Source organism: Condylura cristata, unplaced genomic scaffold, assembly GCF_000260355.1.
Source record: "Condylura cristata isolate star-nosed mole 26May11 unplaced genomic scaffold, ConCri1.0 scaffold00028, whole genome shotgun sequence".
NCBI classification, from domain to species: domain Eukaryota; kingdom Metazoa; phylum Chordata; class Mammalia; order Eulipotyphla; family Talpidae; genus Condylura; species Condylura cristata.
In genome coordinates this window covers 24,208,321-24,226,220 of record NW_004567129.1, presented here as the reverse complement: position 1 = coordinate 24,226,220, position 17,900 = coordinate 24,208,321, and the positions used below count along the sequence as shown (strand labels likewise).

The window sequence follows — 17,900 nt, the reverse complement described above, 5'->3', positions numbered from 1 at the left end:
CCCCCCCGCCCCTCCCCAGGCACAGGCTAGGCTCAGTGGTGCCATTTTATTTTTTAAAGATTTATTTATTCATGCATATAGAACTGGGTACAGTCCAGAGGAGCAGGGGCGGTGAGAGGCTTCACCAGAGACAGAGTGGGGAGCAGAACAGGCCAATCTTTGAATTACAATGTGGAGGGGAACTGCGGGAGGGTCAGGAGAGGTCTGCGGTGCCATGTGAGTCACCTCTGGGGCCGGGGATCGAACTTGCACCAAAGTGGCTGCGACTAGCTTGCAGTGCTGACCTGTTGTGCCTCCAGGGAGGGCCTGACCCTGGCTTTGCTCTGGGTGTGAGACCCTCTAGTGCCATCTGATTGTCCCATCACTCCCACCTGCCAGAATCTAGGGGTTGAGCTTTTGCTGCTTATGAGAACAAAACATCAGAATTACTGGATTTCACCCTTTTCCTTCCCACTCCCGAGCTCAGAAAGCTAACAGACTTCACGCTCAGTTCTCACAACACTGAGGCTCAGTGACCTGACATAGCCAAGCAGAGGGAACCAGAGAGGATTCTAGACTCAGCAGAAGTTAAGACAGAGGCCCTGGTGGGGTGGGGGTGGGGAGGGAGAGCCCAGTAACACCAACACACAAGTCTGAGCCCCCAGTCCCCTGTATTCACCTGGGGTGCATCCAGCTGAGTTTCCTCAGCTGCGAAGTGAGAATTGCTCATCCCCATCTGTGTGTTTGGGGGAGCCCGGGCCAGACTTTATGCTGAGAGCAGAGCCCTCAGCACCAGCAGGTCAGTAGGCAGGCGGGCACTGGTCAGACTCCGGCCAGAGCAAATGAGCCTAGTGCCTGGACCTCGCTGCCCTGGGGCCAAGACGCAGGCGAGGCTGGAGAGGCTGGAGAGACTGCCACGGCCCAGCCAGACAGCACCATCACGCAGGTCAGAAATCCGCCTCTGGCCTCCTTAGGGTCCTAGGGGTTCAGTCTCAGGCTATTGACCGTGCTGCCTGAGTCTGATCCCCAGCCAGGGAGGTGACCCACAGGGCACAGCAGACCTCTCCTGTCTCCCTGCTGCTCCCCTCAGCAGTGTGTTTCAGTAGTTCCGCCTGTTCTGCTCCCCACTCTATGGTAAATCCTCTTGCCCCCACATCTCTGGCCTATACCCCATTTCTTCTATGCAAAAATAAAAAAAGAAAAAGAAATCCCCCTTCTTCTCCCTTGGCTTCCCCATCCCTAAAGAGGGGGTAAGAGTCATGCCCACCTCTTTCCTCCTTCCCCCACCTCTGTCCTTTACCACTGAAGACTTTGAAAACCCAGTGGGGGCCTGGAGGCAGCAAGGCAAAGCTGGGGACCCATAGCAAGGATTTAGAGTGAGAGAGTCTGCCACTTTCTAGCCGTGTGGTTCAGCCTTCTGAGCCTCACCCTTCTCACCTGCAAAATGGGAGTCTGGGTCGCTTTTGTTAACATAAAGGTAGACTTGGGGAACCGCCAGGGAGCCTGCTCAGAGGGAGCCTATGGCCTGTCCCATCTCAGCACCCCCAGCCGGGGCCTAATGGTCCACCCCTTCTGTTTGCTTCTTCTTAGGACAACTCCGACACCTTCCTCTTGTCTGAGGACACAGACTGGAAGGTAGGTCTCTGCTCAGCCTCCAGCAGCTAACCAGCCCTGCCTGTCCCAGAGGGTCACAGCGGTCCGTGTGCCCCCTCCTCAGGGCCCACTGAGCCCCAGAGGCCTCCAGGGCCACTCAGTTTGCTGGGAGCAGTTCTTCCTGCCCCCTGCCTCCTGAACAGGAGGGGGAGAGAGGTGGGGAGGGAGAGAGGGGTGCTGTATCTGAATCAGCACTTTCCTCCAATGAAAGCCAGGTTGATGCTCTGAAATAGCTCCCGTTCCCATGGCAGCTGTTGCCCGGACAACCGTGTCTCTTAGTTCCATGCCAGGTTCCCTGTGAAAACTGAGATGGTTCTTTGTTGTGATGCCTTCACATGATGGTTTTGCACACTGGCCAGCCACTTCTGTCCAAGCCGGGCAGTTCATTGCCAGGTCTCTGGAAACGGCTGAGTTCTGGGGCCCTCTGGCTGTCAAAGCATGCTCAGGCCTCTGGGGCCTTCCGTGAAAGTAGCCCCCAGCCACTGCCGCCGCCTGGGCCTGACTTCAATTTGGGTCAGTCTCTGAACCCCGTGACAGCCCCAACCTCGTGGTCTGGACGCAAGGGTGACGCGGGAAGTGGGGCGGCTGGCGGGCTCCGCCCCCAGGCGGGTGCGCAGGACCGACTGGGCTCGAGTCTGGCCCTGGGTTGCCGGGGCCCTTCAAGGACAAGAGTCAGCAGTAGCTTCAGAGCAGCCTGTGCGCCTGCTCCTGTCTGGGGAAGGGGCAGGTCAGCCCAAACCCAAGGACTGGGCCGCTGGGGGTGGCTGGAGGTGGGTGGAGTCAGGGGAGGGGGAGAGGTGTGGCCTGAATGGCCTGAGCCAGGTCAGCAGAGGAGCTCAGGGTTCTTTGTCCTCTCTGCTCTGAATGAAGTAGAGTATGTGACCAACATCCCCTCCTCTCCAAGCCAGGGAGCAGCCAGCCCGATCCCCCCCTCCCCGCCCCTGCACCACCATCAATACCCAGTGGGACCAGTCAAGGCCAGGGAAACGAAAGGAAGGCTGGCACCTGTGTGCCATGCCCAACCTGGGGGGCTCCTGTCCCAGGCGTGTGGGCCCTGGTCCTCAAGACCCAGGATCTGGTAAAGGGCACCCTCTCTTATGTTCATTGCAGCAGAAGGAGGCTCCTTTTTCTTTTGTAAGAAAAAGCGGCTTCAAGGATTGTCCTTATCTGGGCCATGGCCTGGCAGGGATTCTAATCCATTTCAAGGTGGCAAGCAGCTGGCCTCAGTGGTCCCAGCCAGTGGGGGAGGCCAGAGACAAAAGAGCCACACTTGTGTCCAGGTTCAAACCCTGGGGGCTTAGAGGGTGGAGGGCGGCACCCCAATGCTGGGCACTGAGGGTCCTGCTGACTGTCTGGGCCTGGTTTCTTTATCTGTGCTACTGGCTGCGTGATGTCAAGCAGGTTCCCAAGCCTTTCATTTTCATCTGTAAAGTGAGATTTAAGAGGTTAAAATGAGGTAACACGTGGGACATTTACATAGAGCCTGGCGGGTGGGGGATGTGCTATTCAGCCTCTACTACCATCCTAAGGTGACCTCAGGCCCAGAGCCCAAGGGACAGGGAAGCTTCCTTCCTTCCTTCCTGGAGAGCCGAGTGGGAAACCAAATGTCCTCTTGTTTCCTCATCCTTCCTGATTTCTTCATCCTTGCTGGTAGGCGTGTGATCATTATGGGGTATAACTCCACTGGGCACTGCAGCTCTCCCAACTTACTGGAGGCGCTCAGAGAGGTTGTCTGACTTGCTCAAGGTCACCCAGCAGAAAAGTGGTAGAGCTGTGGCTGGGGCCTGGGGTTGGTGAGCAGGACAAGAGGCCATAGTAGTTGCTTCTGGAGGAGGGGATACCGGTTAGGAGAAACATAGGTTGCCCCATTTCTCTTCTGCCAGGCATCTGCCCAGCCTGGGCAGGGGTGGGGTCAGCTCTAGGTGATTTATGCAGCTTTTCCTTCTCCCTGAGAGGGCCTCTGTGAGTTAGGCACTGAGCAGCCTTCTACTCGAGGAGCCTGAGGCAGACATTAAATACCGTGGCCAGTGTCACCCAGCTGGTGGGTGGGGAGGCTGGGACTTAAACTCAGGTGGGTTTGAAGCCAGTGAGCTAAGAAGTGGGGTCTGTGGCTCTGTGTCAGCTTCTTACATGGGAGAGCCACTCAGACTCAGAGGTTGGGGTCTGCATAGGTTGGATGGGATCTGTGAGGAGCAGGGGTTTGGTGGCAGAAAGGCCACCCCCCCTTCAAGAAGGACAGGGTGGGTGGGTTTGTGGGGGGCTGGCTGCCTCTGCCTGTGCTGGAGTGGCCGCTGAGCATGGCTAGAAAGTGAGGGGTCAGGGAAACTCCCAGTACTACAGCCTGGCTGCCTTGGGAGAGACAGGGTTCAGCCCTGTAATTCTGGGTCCCCAGCACAGAGAATCAGAGATAGAGGAGAAGCTGGTGCCCATGGGCAGAGGATGTGCCAGAAGTAGGATGTAGGGTGCGTGGTGGGTGCTGATGGGGTCACTGGGCCCACAGACAGGGCCCACTGGGTCACAGACGGGGAGGTGACCGCCTCCCCCCAGGCAGCCAGCCATGGTCAGCGCAGGTTGGGGTGAGTGACATGTTCCTTCACCAAAGAGACAGAATGGGGGCACAGCCGCCCAGCACCCGCCTGTCTCTGTTGTTCCTGCTTCTCCCAGCCCTTGGGCTCCCTCCTCCACTCACCTCCCTGGCCTATTTCCTCGCCTCTGCTCTCTCCCTCCCCTTTCTGTTTATCAGGGAGTCTCTGGCCAGCTCCCCACCCAAGTAATCCTCAGAGCTCAGGAGATGGGGGGCCTATAGCCTGAGGCTTCCCCTGCCCCTGCTCCCCGGAGCCCTGGGGTCCAGGGCCACTGGAGCTGGGTGGGTCTGAGGGAGTGGCAGGCCTGCTGTGCCAGGCTACCTCATCTCCCTCCCCCCTTCCGGTGGCCTCCAGCCCCTTGCAGCAGGATGAGGTGGGGTGAGCAGGGCAGCAATCTGTCCAGGTCCCCATCCTCCAGCCTGCATTTCAGCACTGTGAGCCCCAGGGGACACCGTGGCCAGTGGCCAGTAGGGAAGGAGCTGGACCTGGGGACAGGGTCATCACCCAGGTTGACCCAGACAGCATGGTCCCCCACTTCCCTCGAGGTTAAGTGATCCAGGCCTCCTGACAGGTGACTGGGCTGGGCCTCCCTGCTCCCCAGGGTATGGGTCCAGGCCTGGGCGCCCGCGAGCCTGCCCTGTGCTACGCCGCTGCGCCGGCACCAGTGCGGGTGTCTGTGTACCTGGCCCACGGTGCACCTGCAGTCTGGCCCCCTCGCCCGTCTTCCCAGGACCCCGAGTGCAGCCGCAGCTGTGGTGTGTGCCAGCGTGCTGGGGGCGGGAAGACGCCGGGGCTGGGGGCCAGCGGGGATGATGTCGCGCGGGGAGTGGGAGGAGCGGGAGCAGAGGCTGGGCTGAGTGACGGGCGCGGGAGCCAATTGCAGCCGGGTTCGCCTCCCGCCAGCCAATCTGGCAGCCGCGGCTCCAGGTGAGCGAGTGGCGGCTCAGAATCCCCGCGGCGGGGAGGGGCGGCCGCGGCCCGGCCAGCGCCGGGTATAAAGGGCCGGGGAGCCGTGCCCCATCGCAGAGCCTCGGGTCTCCCACCGACGCCACCCCTCCCTCCGAGCCCCGGTGACTCAGGTCTTTGTTTGCCCTTCGTGGTCGAGGCGGGTGGCCTCCCTCGGCAAGATGCCGGAGTGCTGGGATGGGGTGAGTGAGCGCGCCCGGAGCCGCCAGGCGGGCAGCGAGCGGGGGGCATCCCTGCGCCGACCTGCCTCGGTGGCCCCGCCGCGGGCCCGCAGCTTCCGTCTCCCTGGCCTCCGCCTGCTGCAGTGGCTGTGGGTGGCTGCTGATCGCGCTGGGGTGGGTGGGGAGGGCTGGAAGCCTGGGGGTCCGCGCCTCACACGTGCCCGGCTGGCGTCAGCCTCCTCCTTGGGACAGCCAGGTCAAGGGGGTGGGGGTGGGGGACTGGAGGCTGGGCACCCCGCTCTGCCTGGGTGTTTGTGCATGCAAAGGGGGAGTCGCCCTCTTGAGTCTGGGGGGCGTCCTGGTTGTTTCGCCGTCGCACTGCAGTGCGGACAGGACCAATGGCCTCTCCCTTCTTGAGTTGCTTGCAACTCCTCCTTGGCCCCCAGGGCATTGCGGTGCCAGCCTGGCAGTGACTGGGTGGTCTGGGTCATGTTGCTAACACAGCCTTCAGATCGGGACCCCATGGGGGAGGGGGTGGGGAGAGATTCGTGCCTTCTTTTGTGGGTGCAGAAAGATAACGCTGGAACCGTCAGCTCTGGGGGGCCAGGATGCCTCCTTTGCCCATGCAGCAGGTGCCCAGGCTCTGTGCTGTTCTTCCCCATAGAGGGAGAGGCCAGGAGGGACCTGCCTCTGCACCCCTTCCCCACCCTCCTGCCGGTCCGATACACCGCGGGGCGCCTGGCGCCCTGGCAGCGACTCAGCGCCTCCCACTGGTGCAGCTCACGTCCCCTGAATTATTGATGCGGCTGACGGGAATCTGTACTAGCCCCCCCACCTCCCGCTGCGCAATGAAGCCCAACTTGGAGGCCCCCCAATCCTCAAGGTCACGGGTGAGGTGAGACCCACAGGCCAGAGGGGACAGCGGAACCCCCTCCCTTGCTGTCACCCCCTCCCTTGCTGTCGCAGTGTTCTGAAACCCTCTAGGAGATGGGGGCTGGGCTCTGATGTCACCAGGAGCCAATGGGAGTGTTGGGGGTTGGGGGATTGGAGTGCTTGGACGCCCCCCACCCTCTGCAGCACCCCAAAGGACAGGGTGTGTAGCCTCTCTGGGGCTGAGCTGGGCTGAGTTCCTGGGTCAGAGGAGTCACAGGGAGGTGGGCAGGGGGGTTGGCCAAGGTCATGTCTAACGGACTGGACCAGTGTCCTGCCCTGGGCCCAGCCCTCCCAGTCTCCTGGGACCTGAGTCCCGTCACCTCGGGAATGAGGACCAGGTTGGCCCCACCAGGCCTGGGGCGCGGCAGCTTCCCCTCACACACACCCGTGGCAATGGAAGTCTGGGTGTGAGCAGACCCCTCCCCGTGAGCTCTTCTAGCTGCCGCAGGGAGGCATTGCAGTGGATTGCCCCTGACCTCAGCCCTCACCTTCCCAAGGCCAGGAGAGCACAGGGGATAGGGCGTACAGCAGGGCCCCAGCCCCCCCCACCCCCCGCCCAAGGACAGGCCAACGGGGAGGCTGCCTGCCCACTCAGAAGTCTCTTGGGTGGAACGTGATCTCAGAAACGCAGCCTGGGGTATATCCCCCAGCACCTGAGGCTGGCACCTGGCAAAGCCCCCCCCGGCCTGTTGTGCACTTGACCTTGAATGAGTCATTTCTTTCCCAGCCTCAGTTTCCTCCTCTGTGGCTTGGGTCCCTGTGAAGAGCCCATGAGAAGCCACATGAAAAGCGTGCAGTCAGTGGCCAGTGAGCAAGCAGTGAGTGCTCCTTGCTCTGATGGCCCCGAGGGAGGCCAGGCCTGGGGCGCCAGCAGGCGGTGATGGACCTGGAGGACATCTGGACTGATGAACAGGACAGGATTGTAGTTCCTAGGGCGTGGCCTTTGGCCCTGAGGTTGACCCCCCTTTGTCACTCCCTGCTGGAGACACAGACAGGGGTGTCCTTTGAGCCCTGGCCTGAGAATGCCAGTCCCCAGGGGTATCGCCTACCCTGAGTCTCCCCGTTCCCCCTGGAGGCGGGACATTACCTTTGCTCTGAACCTCAGTGATCTGGTCTGCAAAATGGGGGCAAGGGGGTCTCCTCATGTGCTGTACACACGGTGGGTGTTCTGCTCTTCCTGCCCTTGCCCCTTGCCCGTGACCCTGCAGATTACAAGGCCACCCGCTCTGGTTTCCAGGATTCCGCGCGGTACAGAGCCAGCCTGTTGTCTCAGCTCCTCTTGCAGTGCTCCCACTGGGTAGCGGAGAGCAATCTGTCTGCAGAGGGGCCAGCTAAGGGGGCACCTCCCCAGGGCTCAGGGAGGGCCCAGCACCCAGCCCCCTTTCTGGGGCCCCCTCCAGTTGCTGAACGCTCCAGAGACATCCGCTTCTTTACTTCTCACAGAGTTGCTCTGAGATGGCTCTGGCAGAGGTGGCCGAGGCACGGAGAAGTGACTGCCCTGCTGAGAGTCACACAGTAAGGGCCAGAGCGGGTCTTGAACCCGCAGCCTCCAGCTCCTGTTCCCGAAGGAGCGCAGCCAAGGGCGTGAACACAGGAAGATCCTGGCGGCCATGCAGGGGGCCTGGGCGGGAGGGGGCGGTGTAGCCGGCCCTGCTGAGCCTTGGGCACCTCGGAGGGGGGCTCTCCAGGTGGAAGCGACTGCAGCGTGAGCCTAGAGGCGGGGACCAGGCTGGGCGGAGTCGGGGCTGGCTTGCTGGCAGGTACTGCTTACCTCCCAGTTTACCCAGGATGCTAGGTGGGCTGTTGAGGCCCCTTCCCTGCAGGGGCCAAGCCCTTGAAGGGTGCTGGGTGGGGGAGGAATATGGCGAGGGTGGGGCTCAGGCTGGGGGCAGAGCTGCCCTGGAGGGGTTGTGGGGAGGGAAAACACCGGTCTCTCTGACCCAAAGGCCTCAGCACAGCAAGACCCGCTGGGCTCACACCCACCACCCCTCTTTTCTGCACAGTTGTCCCCACACTGAACCCCATGGGAAGGGGTGCTCCCTCTGGTCTGTCCTCTCTGGGAGCTGCTTGAGCTGATGAGCATGAGACACCCCACCCCTGCAGGGTGGAAGCCCCACCCCAGGCCCCACACCTGCCCCCCAGCTGTCCCCCAGCCTGTTCCCCAGAAGAGCCAGAGTGGGGGCTGCTCAGAGGCCAGTGCCGTGTCTCCCCTCCAGGAACATGACATCGAAACGCCTTATGGCCTCCTGCATGTGGTGATCCGGGGGTCCCCCAAGGGGAACCGCCCAGCCATCCTCACCTACCATGACGTGGGCCTCAACCGTAAGTGCACCCCCCAGCCATATCCAGCCTCTGTCCACACCCAACCCATCTCAAATCTGCCAGAGCGGTGGTCTCCCTCCCTCCTCACAGCACCCCACAGATGCCCGCCCTGGCCTTGTGCCCCTAGGGGCTCATTTCCCCCTGGGCCATGGCCCCCCACTCAGCCCTGGGGCATGTGTCTTGCAGACAAGCTGTGCTTCAACACCCTCTTCAATTTCGAGGACATGCAGGAGATCACCAAGCACTTTGTGGTGTGCCACGTGGATGCCCCTGGTCAGCAGGTGGGGGCGTCTCAGTTCCCTCAGGGGTAGGTAGCTGGGCCCCCCTCCCACCGCTCCCCAGCTGTGTCTGAGGCTGTACCTGGCCTGACCGCGCTCTCCCTGCAGGTACCAGTTCCCCTCCATGGAGCAGCTTGCGGCCATGCTCCCCAGCGTGGTTCAGCACTTTGGGTGAGTCCAGCCCTACGCCTATGCTGGGGACCCCTGGGGAGTGACCACACCCCGGGGCTCTGGCTCAGGGCTGGGGGGAGGCCTGGCCTGCTCAGGATGGTCCTTGTGAAACTGACACTCCTGGCCCTCGAGTGACCAGCGTGCTTTCCGCCAGGTTCAAGTATGTGATTGGCATCGGAGTGGGAGCCGGAGCCTACGTGCTGGCCAAGTTTGCAGTGAGTTTCCCCCAACCGCGCCCCCCCAGGGCATCCCCAGGGCACCTTCTGCTGGGCTGCTCCCTTCAGCCTGGAAACTGCCCCCCTCGCCCTTCCTTTCTTTCCTCCCCCCTCCTCCTTCCCTCCCCCCTCCCTCCTTCCTTCTTCCTCCATCTCTTCATTTTTAAACTTTTTTTCCTTCAAGAAAATTAATTTTAAAAGGGCTCCTTTTCCCTTATTTCCTCAAGAGACTATAACTTAACTATTACCCAAAGCCAGGATCTCTGTTAGCATCCAACTATGCAACTAATTGTTCTAACCACAAGATGAAGATTATCCTGCTCACTCATCACTAACTGAGGTTCTACTTAAACAAGAAAACGTTAAGTTTATGAGGGTTAATGAAAGTCACCTTCCAAAAATATGCGCTGTCTGGTAGGACCCCACAAGCTTTTCACCTCTACAAAGAAAAACCGAGTTTTACATGGATTTTCAGCTCCGGTTGGCCCTCAGCCCTTAAGCTTTGTAACCGCAGCCCTTTCGTGCCACCGGACTGAGGACTGAGGCTGCGACCGGGCACCAGACTCCCCTTAGCCCCAAAGTGGTTTACTAACGTCTCCCTGCGCCACTTTCTGCAGAAGCGGGAAGTGTTTAATCCTGCTTAAGACAGCAGCGTCTGCAGAGTTACAGTAAAATGAGAATCACTGGGCCAGGCCCAGACTCAGCTGCAGAGGCCCTGGGGGGTGGGGGCAGGACCCAGCTGGAGCCCCTGGGGCTCTGCGCCTCCCCCAGCTGCAGGCCCGCAGAGCCAGGACTTCCCGGGCGGGAGGACTGGGGCTCCCCGTCACCCCCTGCCCTGCTCCCTCTCCCCGGCAGCTCATCTTCCCTGACCTGGTGGAAGGGCTGGTACTGGTGAACATCGACCCAAACGGCAAAGGCTGGATCGACTGGGCGGCCACCAAGGTGAGCGTGGGTGTCCTGGCGGGGTGGCGCAGGGTCAGGGCGGCCCTCACACTGCCCCCGCCGCCCGCAGCTCTCCGGCCTGACCAGCACGTTACCCGACACGGTGCTATCCCACCTCTTCAGCCAGGTAGGGGGTCTGCTCACCCCGAGTCTTCCCGCTCTCAAGGGCTTCCTGCTCCTGCGCCCCTCAGCTGGGCAAGAGTGGGGGTTTGGGGGTTATGTGCCTCCCCATGTCGCACCCCATATTCTGTGTTCGGTCACCAGGCAGCCAAGGTTGGGTGGGAGACTCTCCCTGCCCCTGAGACCCCCCCAGCTTCCACAATACTGCCCCTTGTTAACCCCCTCCTTTCCCCCATTAACCCCATCCTTCTCCCCCGCGCTGGGAGTGGGGCGAGGGCTGCTCTGGCAGTGCCTTGCATACCCCCTCTGAACCCGCATGCCCTCTGCCCGGCCCCCCTCGTGCGGCCCTGCTCCCCAACACCCAGGAGGAGCTGGTGAATAACACGGAGCTGGTGCAGAGCTACCGGCAGCAGATTGCGAACGTGGTGAACCAGGCCAACCTGCAGCTCTTCTGGAACATGTACAACAGGTGTGGGCCAGGTTCTGTGGTGCCTGGGGAAGCACACTCGGTGGGGGACCCCCCAACAGCCACGTGTGAGGGAGCCCAGGCACCTGCGTGCTCTGCAGAGGAACAGATTACAGAGCCGGCCAGGGGGGGCTTCTTGCATTCGCCCCAGAGGGGCCTGGGACCCGAAGGGCTTTGGGCTCTGTTTTGGGCGCTCCTCCAGGCCTTCCTGGGCATGTCGGCGGGCATAGCGGTGGGTGTGGGCCACATACCTGTGTGCTGACATCTGCAGGGGGCGTTGGGCAGGGATGTGGGAGGGCTTCCAGCTGCTCTTTGGGGTTGCCCTGAGGGAATAGTCAGGCCCTGCCCCATCTGCCCCATCTCCTTTCTTTCTCTTACAAACATCCACTAGGCACCTGCTGTGTGCGTGGTACAGTGGAAATAGGCGAACCAAGACCCAGGTCCTGTCTCCCCTGAGGCCAGGAGTCCCACTGCTGGGGACTTGTGCACAACCCCTTCTCCTTCCCCCAGTGCTAGCAGGGACAGCGTTAGTTTTTGTTTTTGTTTTAAAGATTTATTCATATAGAACTAGGGTACAGGTCAGAGGTGCAGGGGTGGGGAGAGGATCCACCAGAGACAGAGTGGGGAGCAGAACAGGCAGATTGATAAAGTACACTGCTGAGGGGAGCAGCGGGTGGGCCAGGAGAGGCCATGTGGGGCTGCTCCCTGGATGGGGATCGAACTCGTGCTGAAGCGGCTGCGGCCGGCTTGCAGTGCTGCACTTTTAGCCGGCTGTGCCACTAGGGAGGGCCCGCAGAGTCCGTTTTGAGGCTGCCCTGGCATGAGTTGTGGTCCGAAGTCAAGCCCGAGGATCCCTGGAGGCCCTACTTGTGCAGAGCAGGCCCGAGGCCTTGTTTTCCCAGCTGGGCCGTGAGCCTGTTCAGTGTGAGGTGACTGGACGGCGTGGCCTCAGTCTGGACCAGCAGGGGCCTCTGGGTATCCTGCGTCATCACTGCCATGCAGGGAGCTGGGGTGTGGCTGAAACAGCAGCCAGGCTCGGACACCCCCCACCCCTCAGTCCTGGCATGCCACCTCTCCCTGCAGCCGTAGAGACCTGGACATCAACCGACCTGGAACGGTGCCCAACGCCAAGACACTCCGGTGAGTGCCCGCTCCGCCTGCGGCCCGCGGCCGGCCCGCCCCTGCCCCACGCCCAGCCCTTCAGCCCTTTCCCTCTGTCTGCAGCTGCCCAGTGATGCTGGTGGTCGGGGACAATGCGCCCGCTGAGGATGGGGTGGTGAGTGATGGGGTGTTGAGGATGGGCCCGGACCCGGGAGGGAGGCAGGCGTTAGGGAGTCCCTGCCCCCGGCCCATAGGGCCAATTCTTGACCTGGTCCAGGGAAGCCTCAGGACGGGCCCTGGCCGGTGGGCTGCCTGCTCATCTGTCTTACCTGCCATCCAGGTCTGGACAGCCCCACTCCTTGAGGTGATGAGGCCTGGAGGGTGCAAGGGGCTGGGGCCCGCCCCTCAGTGTCACCACCTCCGTCTTTACCCACTTGAGGCCCAGAGACTTGTTTCTCTAAGAGGCATTGGTCATCATGGTGGGTAATTCACGAGCACAGCAGCGCCCCCTGTGGTCACCGGCAGCACCCCTGGCATTATGAGACCGTGTTGCACCTCTCTGGGATCCCTGGGGTTCAGGCTCCGGGGGCACCCCACCCCGCCCAGCAATACAGAAGCTACCGCTGGCTGCGCTGGCCTGAGGGTTTGGGGCAGCAGAGCTGGGGGCGCAGCAGGCATCCTGCCCGAGCCGAGGTCCCTTCACCCCCACCCCTCACCATCCACCTTCCCAGGCACCCCCACCCGGAAGGCCCTGCCCTCCGTGAGACATTGCTGAGTGTCTTCCGCAGATGGGAACGAATCTGAGTCTTAGGGGGCTGCTTCCTGACCTCCCTGGGCTTGGCCTTTCAGAAAGTGGCCTGGGGAGGGGTGGCCTCCCCCAGGGCCTAGTTACCGGGTCTGTGCTGCCCCCTGTTCTCCCTCCTGGCATCTCTGAGCCTCACCCCTGTGTCCAGGTTGACTGCAACTCCAAATTGGACCCGACCACCACCACCTTCCTGAAGGTGAGCCTCCCCTCAGCCCAGGGCCAGCTCCCTGCCACAGGCCCACCTGAGGGAGGGGCTACCTGGGGTCCCAGCCAGGGCAGGGATGGGATCCTCTGTCTGGTCAAGCCTGTCCAGTACTTGAGGGGCCCTGCTCAGCTCACCCCCTCTTCCCTACAGATGGCAGACTCCGGGGGGCTCCCCCAGGTCACACAGGTGAGACACTTGGCCTTCCTTTCCTCACTAGCCTGGGCTGGGGGAAGCCTCTGCCCTCCCGCTTCCGCCCAGGCAGCCAGTTAAAGCACACACCTGTCCCCTCCTGCAGCCCGGAAAGCTGACTGAGGCCTTCAAATACTTCTTGCAAGGCATGGGCTACAGTAAGTGCACCTCCCCTACCCGACCAGAGGCCTGAGGCCAGGCCGAGGGTGTGCTGGACCCCTATGGGTGTGCGAGCTCTGTTACTGAATGCTGGGCCATGTGCCCCCCCTCCCCCTGTCTCTGGCACCCACAAAGTCAGCCGTTCAGGCTATGCCCTGCACTCCTATACCTTGGGGAGGTCTCGGGGCCCGTCTCATGCAGTGCTGGGCTGTTTTAGTGGGGGGCTCTCTTCTCAGTCCTGGGGACCACGCCTGGCCTGTGTGATGCTGGGGAAGGCCTGTCCAAAGGTGAGTCAGACACACCCACACCCCATAGGCCTGTGGCACCTGAGAAGGGCTCTCATCATGGGTGGGTGGTCCCAGGGAGTCCCAGGAGGCTGTGGGGTGTAAGGGGTCTGGAGGCAGCGAAGGTGGGGTGGCATTCTGAAGACCCCCTGGCGATAGGGGCTGTGGGGTGGAACTGGCCCCCACTTACCCGCCTCCCTCCAGATCTGCTTGTGCCAGGATGAGCCTCCCACACTCGGCTCCCGAGCCAAGGGACACACACAACCCTCAGCACCCCACCCTGGCACCCACACCTGGCTCCTGCCAGAATCAAACTTCCTCTCACTGAATTCCCCCTCCCCAAGAAACGGGGAGTCTGGTGGGGGTACAGCAGTGGGAACACCCTGCAGCCCCTCTGGAAACTTAGAGCAAGGCGCCCAGGCTAACCCCACACACGGGCGTCCGAGGTGGGCCCGGCCCAGGGGGTTCAGGAGACATCTTCAGGTTGGGGCTGCGAGGGGTTGTCAGAGCCCCTGAGAAGTCCGGGGTAGGGGCTTTGGGGTGATGCAGACCTCTCCCCTTCTGTGCAAGGGGAGAGACTGAGGCCCAGCAGGAAGGTGAGGGCCCTGGGACTAATGATATCCCCCTGCCCACCCACCCTGCCCACCCACCCCACCCACCGCTGCTGCCCAGGCTGGAGAAGGCGGACAAAATGAGGGCTCCTGGCCTACCTGTGGGGTGCTCCCAGGGCCCGGTGGTCATCAATGATAGCTGTTTCCTTCCTGGCTGCTTTTTGGTGGGTGGGTGGGAGTGGGTCAGGGGCTCAGGCCCTGCCCGGCGCTCTGCGCTGGGCCTTTGAGTGATCTCTGGCCCGCCTCCACCCCCTGCCTCCGGACCTTCTTCTTCACCCTGTTCTGTGTCTTCCCCCTCCTGCCCCGCCCCGGCTCTGTCTTCTCAGTCGCGCACTTGAAGGACCGAAGGCTGAGTGGAGGAGCAGGTAGCCGGCCCCGCCCTGGCGCATGCCCCCGGCCTCCCCTGCTCCGTCCTCTGTACAGTGAGCCCTGCGGCCAGGCTGCGTCTTGCCTTGGCTCGGAGTCTTGCGCCCTGCTCCCCTCCAGAGCCCTGCTCTCCCCCAGTTGCTGGCTGAGTGGGCCGCGCCCACTGAGGGCTCTGGACGACTGGGGTGTCAGGCAGTCTTGCTTCTAGGTTGCCATGGGCCTCGTGGCCTCCAGAACCTCTCAGAGGTAGAGCCTGGCCCGGCCCGGCCTGAGCTGGACGCGATCAGGAGAGTGGACTGCTCCCTGCAAGTCTTGCTTGTGGACCCCTGGATGAGGGCAGAAGCTGCATTGAGCTGAGGGCCCTTTGACCACCATGCCTTGTCCTTCCCAGGACAATTCTCCCTCTGCCCACCACCCCTGAGAGGCAGGCCTGCCCCAGCTTGGGGCCAGACTCCCAGTTCTGGCCACAGCTCTGCTCGGCTATTGAGAGAAGGGCTCTGCTGGCCTCTGGGGGGACCTGGCCCCCACATTTGCTGACCGTTGCTGGCGCTGCATGCCTGGGGCTTGACAACAGACTCCCCGCCCCGGCTTGGGGTGGGCCTCTGTGCCGTTGGAAGAAGGGGTCCGGCTGGCCGCTTTGCTTGCATAAATCCTGTCCTGCCCGCGGGGGCCTCACCCAGCCCGGCCCCTGACGCCCGTCTGGTCTCTGCCCACAGTGCCCTCGGCCAGCATGACCCGGCTCGCCCGCTCCCGCACCGCGTCCCTCACCAGCGCCGGCTCGGACGGCGGCCGCCCGCAGGCCTGCACCCACTCGGAGAGCAGCGAGGGGCTGGGCCAGGTCAACCACACCATGGAGGTGTCCTGCTGAAGCCCTCTGTCTCCCGAGACGCCCACCACCTCCCCCGCCCGCATTGACGTCCCACTGCCATCCTCCGAGCCGGCTCATTTCCCCTGTAGTTTATTTTCGTGAGGGTGAAGGGGAGGAAGTGGGGTTACTTCTCTTTTGTTTTCAGATATGAGGGGATCTATCTTTGAGGTGGCAGAACAGTCTTCAGATGGTTTGAGGGGCTCACTCCTCGCCACCCCCATTTCACCCATGTTGTCAACTGGACTTAGACCCTGCTCTTCCAACTCCCCGCCCTCGGTACAGCCGGGGTGGGGGTCCAGGGAGGAGGGGGACTGGCTGGCAAAGGAACCCCTGAGTCCTTCTCTAGTCAGGATGCGGGATAATACCTGAGGTTAAAGCAAGCGCGGATGGCCGGCCGGCAGGTTTGGAGATGGGGTGGGGTTCGGCGAAGGTGGGTGCTGGGGTAGCAGGAGCACGGGTCAGCTCAGGCACTGGTGTGTGAGCCAAGAGACGGGGGCGCCATGGGAGGCGGGGAGACCCGCATCTCTCAGGGCCCCTTTTCCCAACCCCTCCACCAAGCACATCTGAGGCTGCCTCCATGCGGCAGCCTTCTGCACAGCAGCCACAAGAGGGCGCTCCTACCAGCCTGTGGTTTTCCTGGTGCTCTCTGGGTCCGGCTGGTCCTGTAGGGTCAGGCTGGCAGAGGCTTGAAGAGATTTTTCTGCTTCTGGATTAGGACAGGAACCCCACAGAAAGCCCACACACTCCACCACCTCCTGGCCCTATCTCATTTTTGAAGCCAGAAGTGGCCTGGTCCAACATCTCCAGATGGGGACCTGGGGGAGGGGGCAAGTGGGACTGAGGTTGAAGGCGGAGATACCCTGTGAGCACACACCACCTGCGGACTTAATGGCGAACCAGCAGACAGGTGGCTGAGCTTACTGCGGACCCCTGTTGGCCCTAGTTCCGTGGCCAAGGTCATTGGAAATGAGAGTTCTGGTCAAACTGTGCCCCCTTTCATAGAGGCATCACAAAGAGGAGTTTATTTGGCCCAAGTTAGCCAGACTTCCTCAGGCCCACAATGCCATCTCAGCCTGTTGGGGGGGACACGGAGGCCTTGTTTGGAATGGGAGGTGAAAGTTTCAGCAGTGGCCAGGGACGGGGCAGAGTGGACAGAGGCTGCCCCCACATCCAGCCCCTCCTGCCTCCTGCAGGATACTTGCCATGTACTTCCTGCCCCACCCCCCATCTGGTAAAATCTGACCCAGAAACCAGAAGCCATTTGTTCTCAGCCTCAATCAGTTGCCTCGCACCCTAAAACAGGTAGGAAGGGGAGAGCAATGAAAATTGCAGGGCTGTGGAGGGTCACTGTGTGTGCGGGGTGTTCTGAGGCTGAGAGGACACCTGCATCCACATTTCCTCTGTGCACATCACCCCACTTCTGTAATCTGAAGCCATTACGAGACTGCTCTAGAGCCGGGTGGAGGTGTCTGTCCCCAGTTCTATTCACTCACGTGCTTCCTTTGAATATTGAATGTGACTCAACAGCTGGTAGAATCCCTTATTGTAGATAGTGCTTCAAATCTTGGACTTCCTGTTTGTTTGTCTTGCTGTGTTCTCTCAGATGAGATATCTATAAATATACATTATATATATGTCTGTACATTGGGTCCGCCTGTGTGTGGTTTTCCATTGGAGGTTGCTCTTTGGTCACAGTGAACTTTTAATGGAGTTTTATTATCTTCCTCTGTATAAAGTGAAGAGCCGAAATTTGTGTATTTGGTGGCTGATGTCGTGAGACTTTGAGATGACAAGATGTAAACCATAAGAATCCTTGTCGACGTAGACAGTTAACTGCGCTGAAAAAACTAATAAACTAAGAAGAACTCGAGTCTGCTGTTACGTCTGTCGTGGGGCGCTGAAGGTGTTTAGGGTGTGGTTCCTTGGGTTTCTGTGGGGTTGAGGATGCAAGGTGACAAGCGTTACATTTAACTTACTGTTTTCAGTCTCCTCACTCACGTCTCCAGTCTTCTTCATCGTAGATGATCGTAATTTCACAGCTGAGGAAACTGAAGCTCAGGGTAAGGGGGTTGCCTGAATAAAAGAGAAAGGAGGGAGCTGGATGTGGCGTGATTTGTCTTCAAAATTGGTGCCTAAACTCCTCTGTTCCCTGCCTCCTTTTATTCTATTTCCCCCACAAGTTTAATAGCATGCTATGTTGCCAGGGGTAACCCCCACTTCTGAGTCATTCACTCAGCCATTTAGCCAACAGATACCAAGTCCTTGCTGTGTGTGCATAGAAGCCAATGATAGGGCCCTCCCTGGTGGCGCAGCCGGTTAGAGCACAGCACTAAGAAGCTAAAGCCACTTCAGTACGAGGTCAGGTCGATCCCCGCCCCAGAGGTGACCCATAGGTAGCCTCAGACCTCCCCTGACCTGCCTGCTGCTCCCTTCAGCAGTGTACTTCTTCGATCTGCCGGTTCTGCTCCCCACTCTGTCTCTCACGGCCCCTGCACCTCTGGCCTGTACCCCATTTCTGTAT

At 61.0% G+C, this 17,900-nt stretch overlaps 2 protein-coding genes across 6 annotated transcripts in view; both read left to right on the top strand.

Moving 5' to 3' along the window:
- NDRG4 (NDRG family member 4) overlaps positions 1 to 17,249 on the top strand; it is a 34,145-nt gene extending 16,896 nt beyond the window's left edge. For 2 of the 5 annotated variants that reach the window (XM_012730598.1, XM_012730597.1), the window contains exons 3-18: positions 1,570 to 1,614; positions 7,721 to 7,792; positions 8,494 to 8,599; positions 8,786 to 8,906; positions 8,986 to 9,048; positions 9,203 to 9,263; positions 10,119 to 10,205; positions 10,276 to 10,332; positions 10,691 to 10,794; positions 11,875 to 11,931; positions 12,016 to 12,067; positions 12,846 to 12,893; positions 13,053 to 13,088; positions 13,198 to 13,249; positions 14,472 to 14,510; positions 15,228 to 17,249. In XM_012730598.1, coding sequence (XP_012586052.1) covers positions 1,570 to 1,614; positions 7,721 to 7,792; positions 8,494 to 8,599; positions 8,786 to 8,906; positions 8,986 to 9,048; positions 9,203 to 9,263; positions 10,119 to 10,205; positions 10,276 to 10,332; positions 10,691 to 10,794; positions 11,875 to 11,931; positions 12,016 to 12,067; positions 12,846 to 12,893; positions 13,053 to 13,088; positions 13,198 to 13,249; positions 14,472 to 14,510; positions 15,228 to 15,379 — 1,152 coding nt within the window. In that variant the 3' untranslated portion in view covers positions 15,380 to 17,249. Of the gene's footprint in view, positions 1 to 1,569; positions 1,615 to 5,230; positions 5,366 to 7,720; positions 7,793 to 8,493; positions 8,600 to 8,785; positions 8,907 to 8,985; positions 9,049 to 9,202; positions 9,264 to 10,118; positions 10,206 to 10,275; positions 10,333 to 10,690; positions 10,795 to 11,874; positions 11,932 to 12,015; positions 12,068 to 12,845; positions 12,894 to 13,052; positions 13,089 to 13,197; positions 13,250 to 14,471; positions 14,511 to 15,227 lie in introns of those variants that run through there. The other 3 variants (XM_012730599.1, XM_004690514.2, XM_004690515.2) reach the window with 3 other exon arrangements.
- A 151-nt stretch (positions 17,250 to 17,400) lies between these two features.
- The window catches only part of SETD6 (SET domain containing 6), a 4,186-nt gene continuing 3,686 nt past the window's right edge, over positions 17,401 to 17,900 (top strand). Inside the window, exon 1 of the mRNA XM_004690239.2 lies at positions 17,401 to 17,439. Within this exon, the coding sequence (XP_004690296.1) occupies positions 17,401 to 17,439 (39 nt within the window). The remainder of the gene's footprint in view (positions 17,440 to 17,900) is intronic.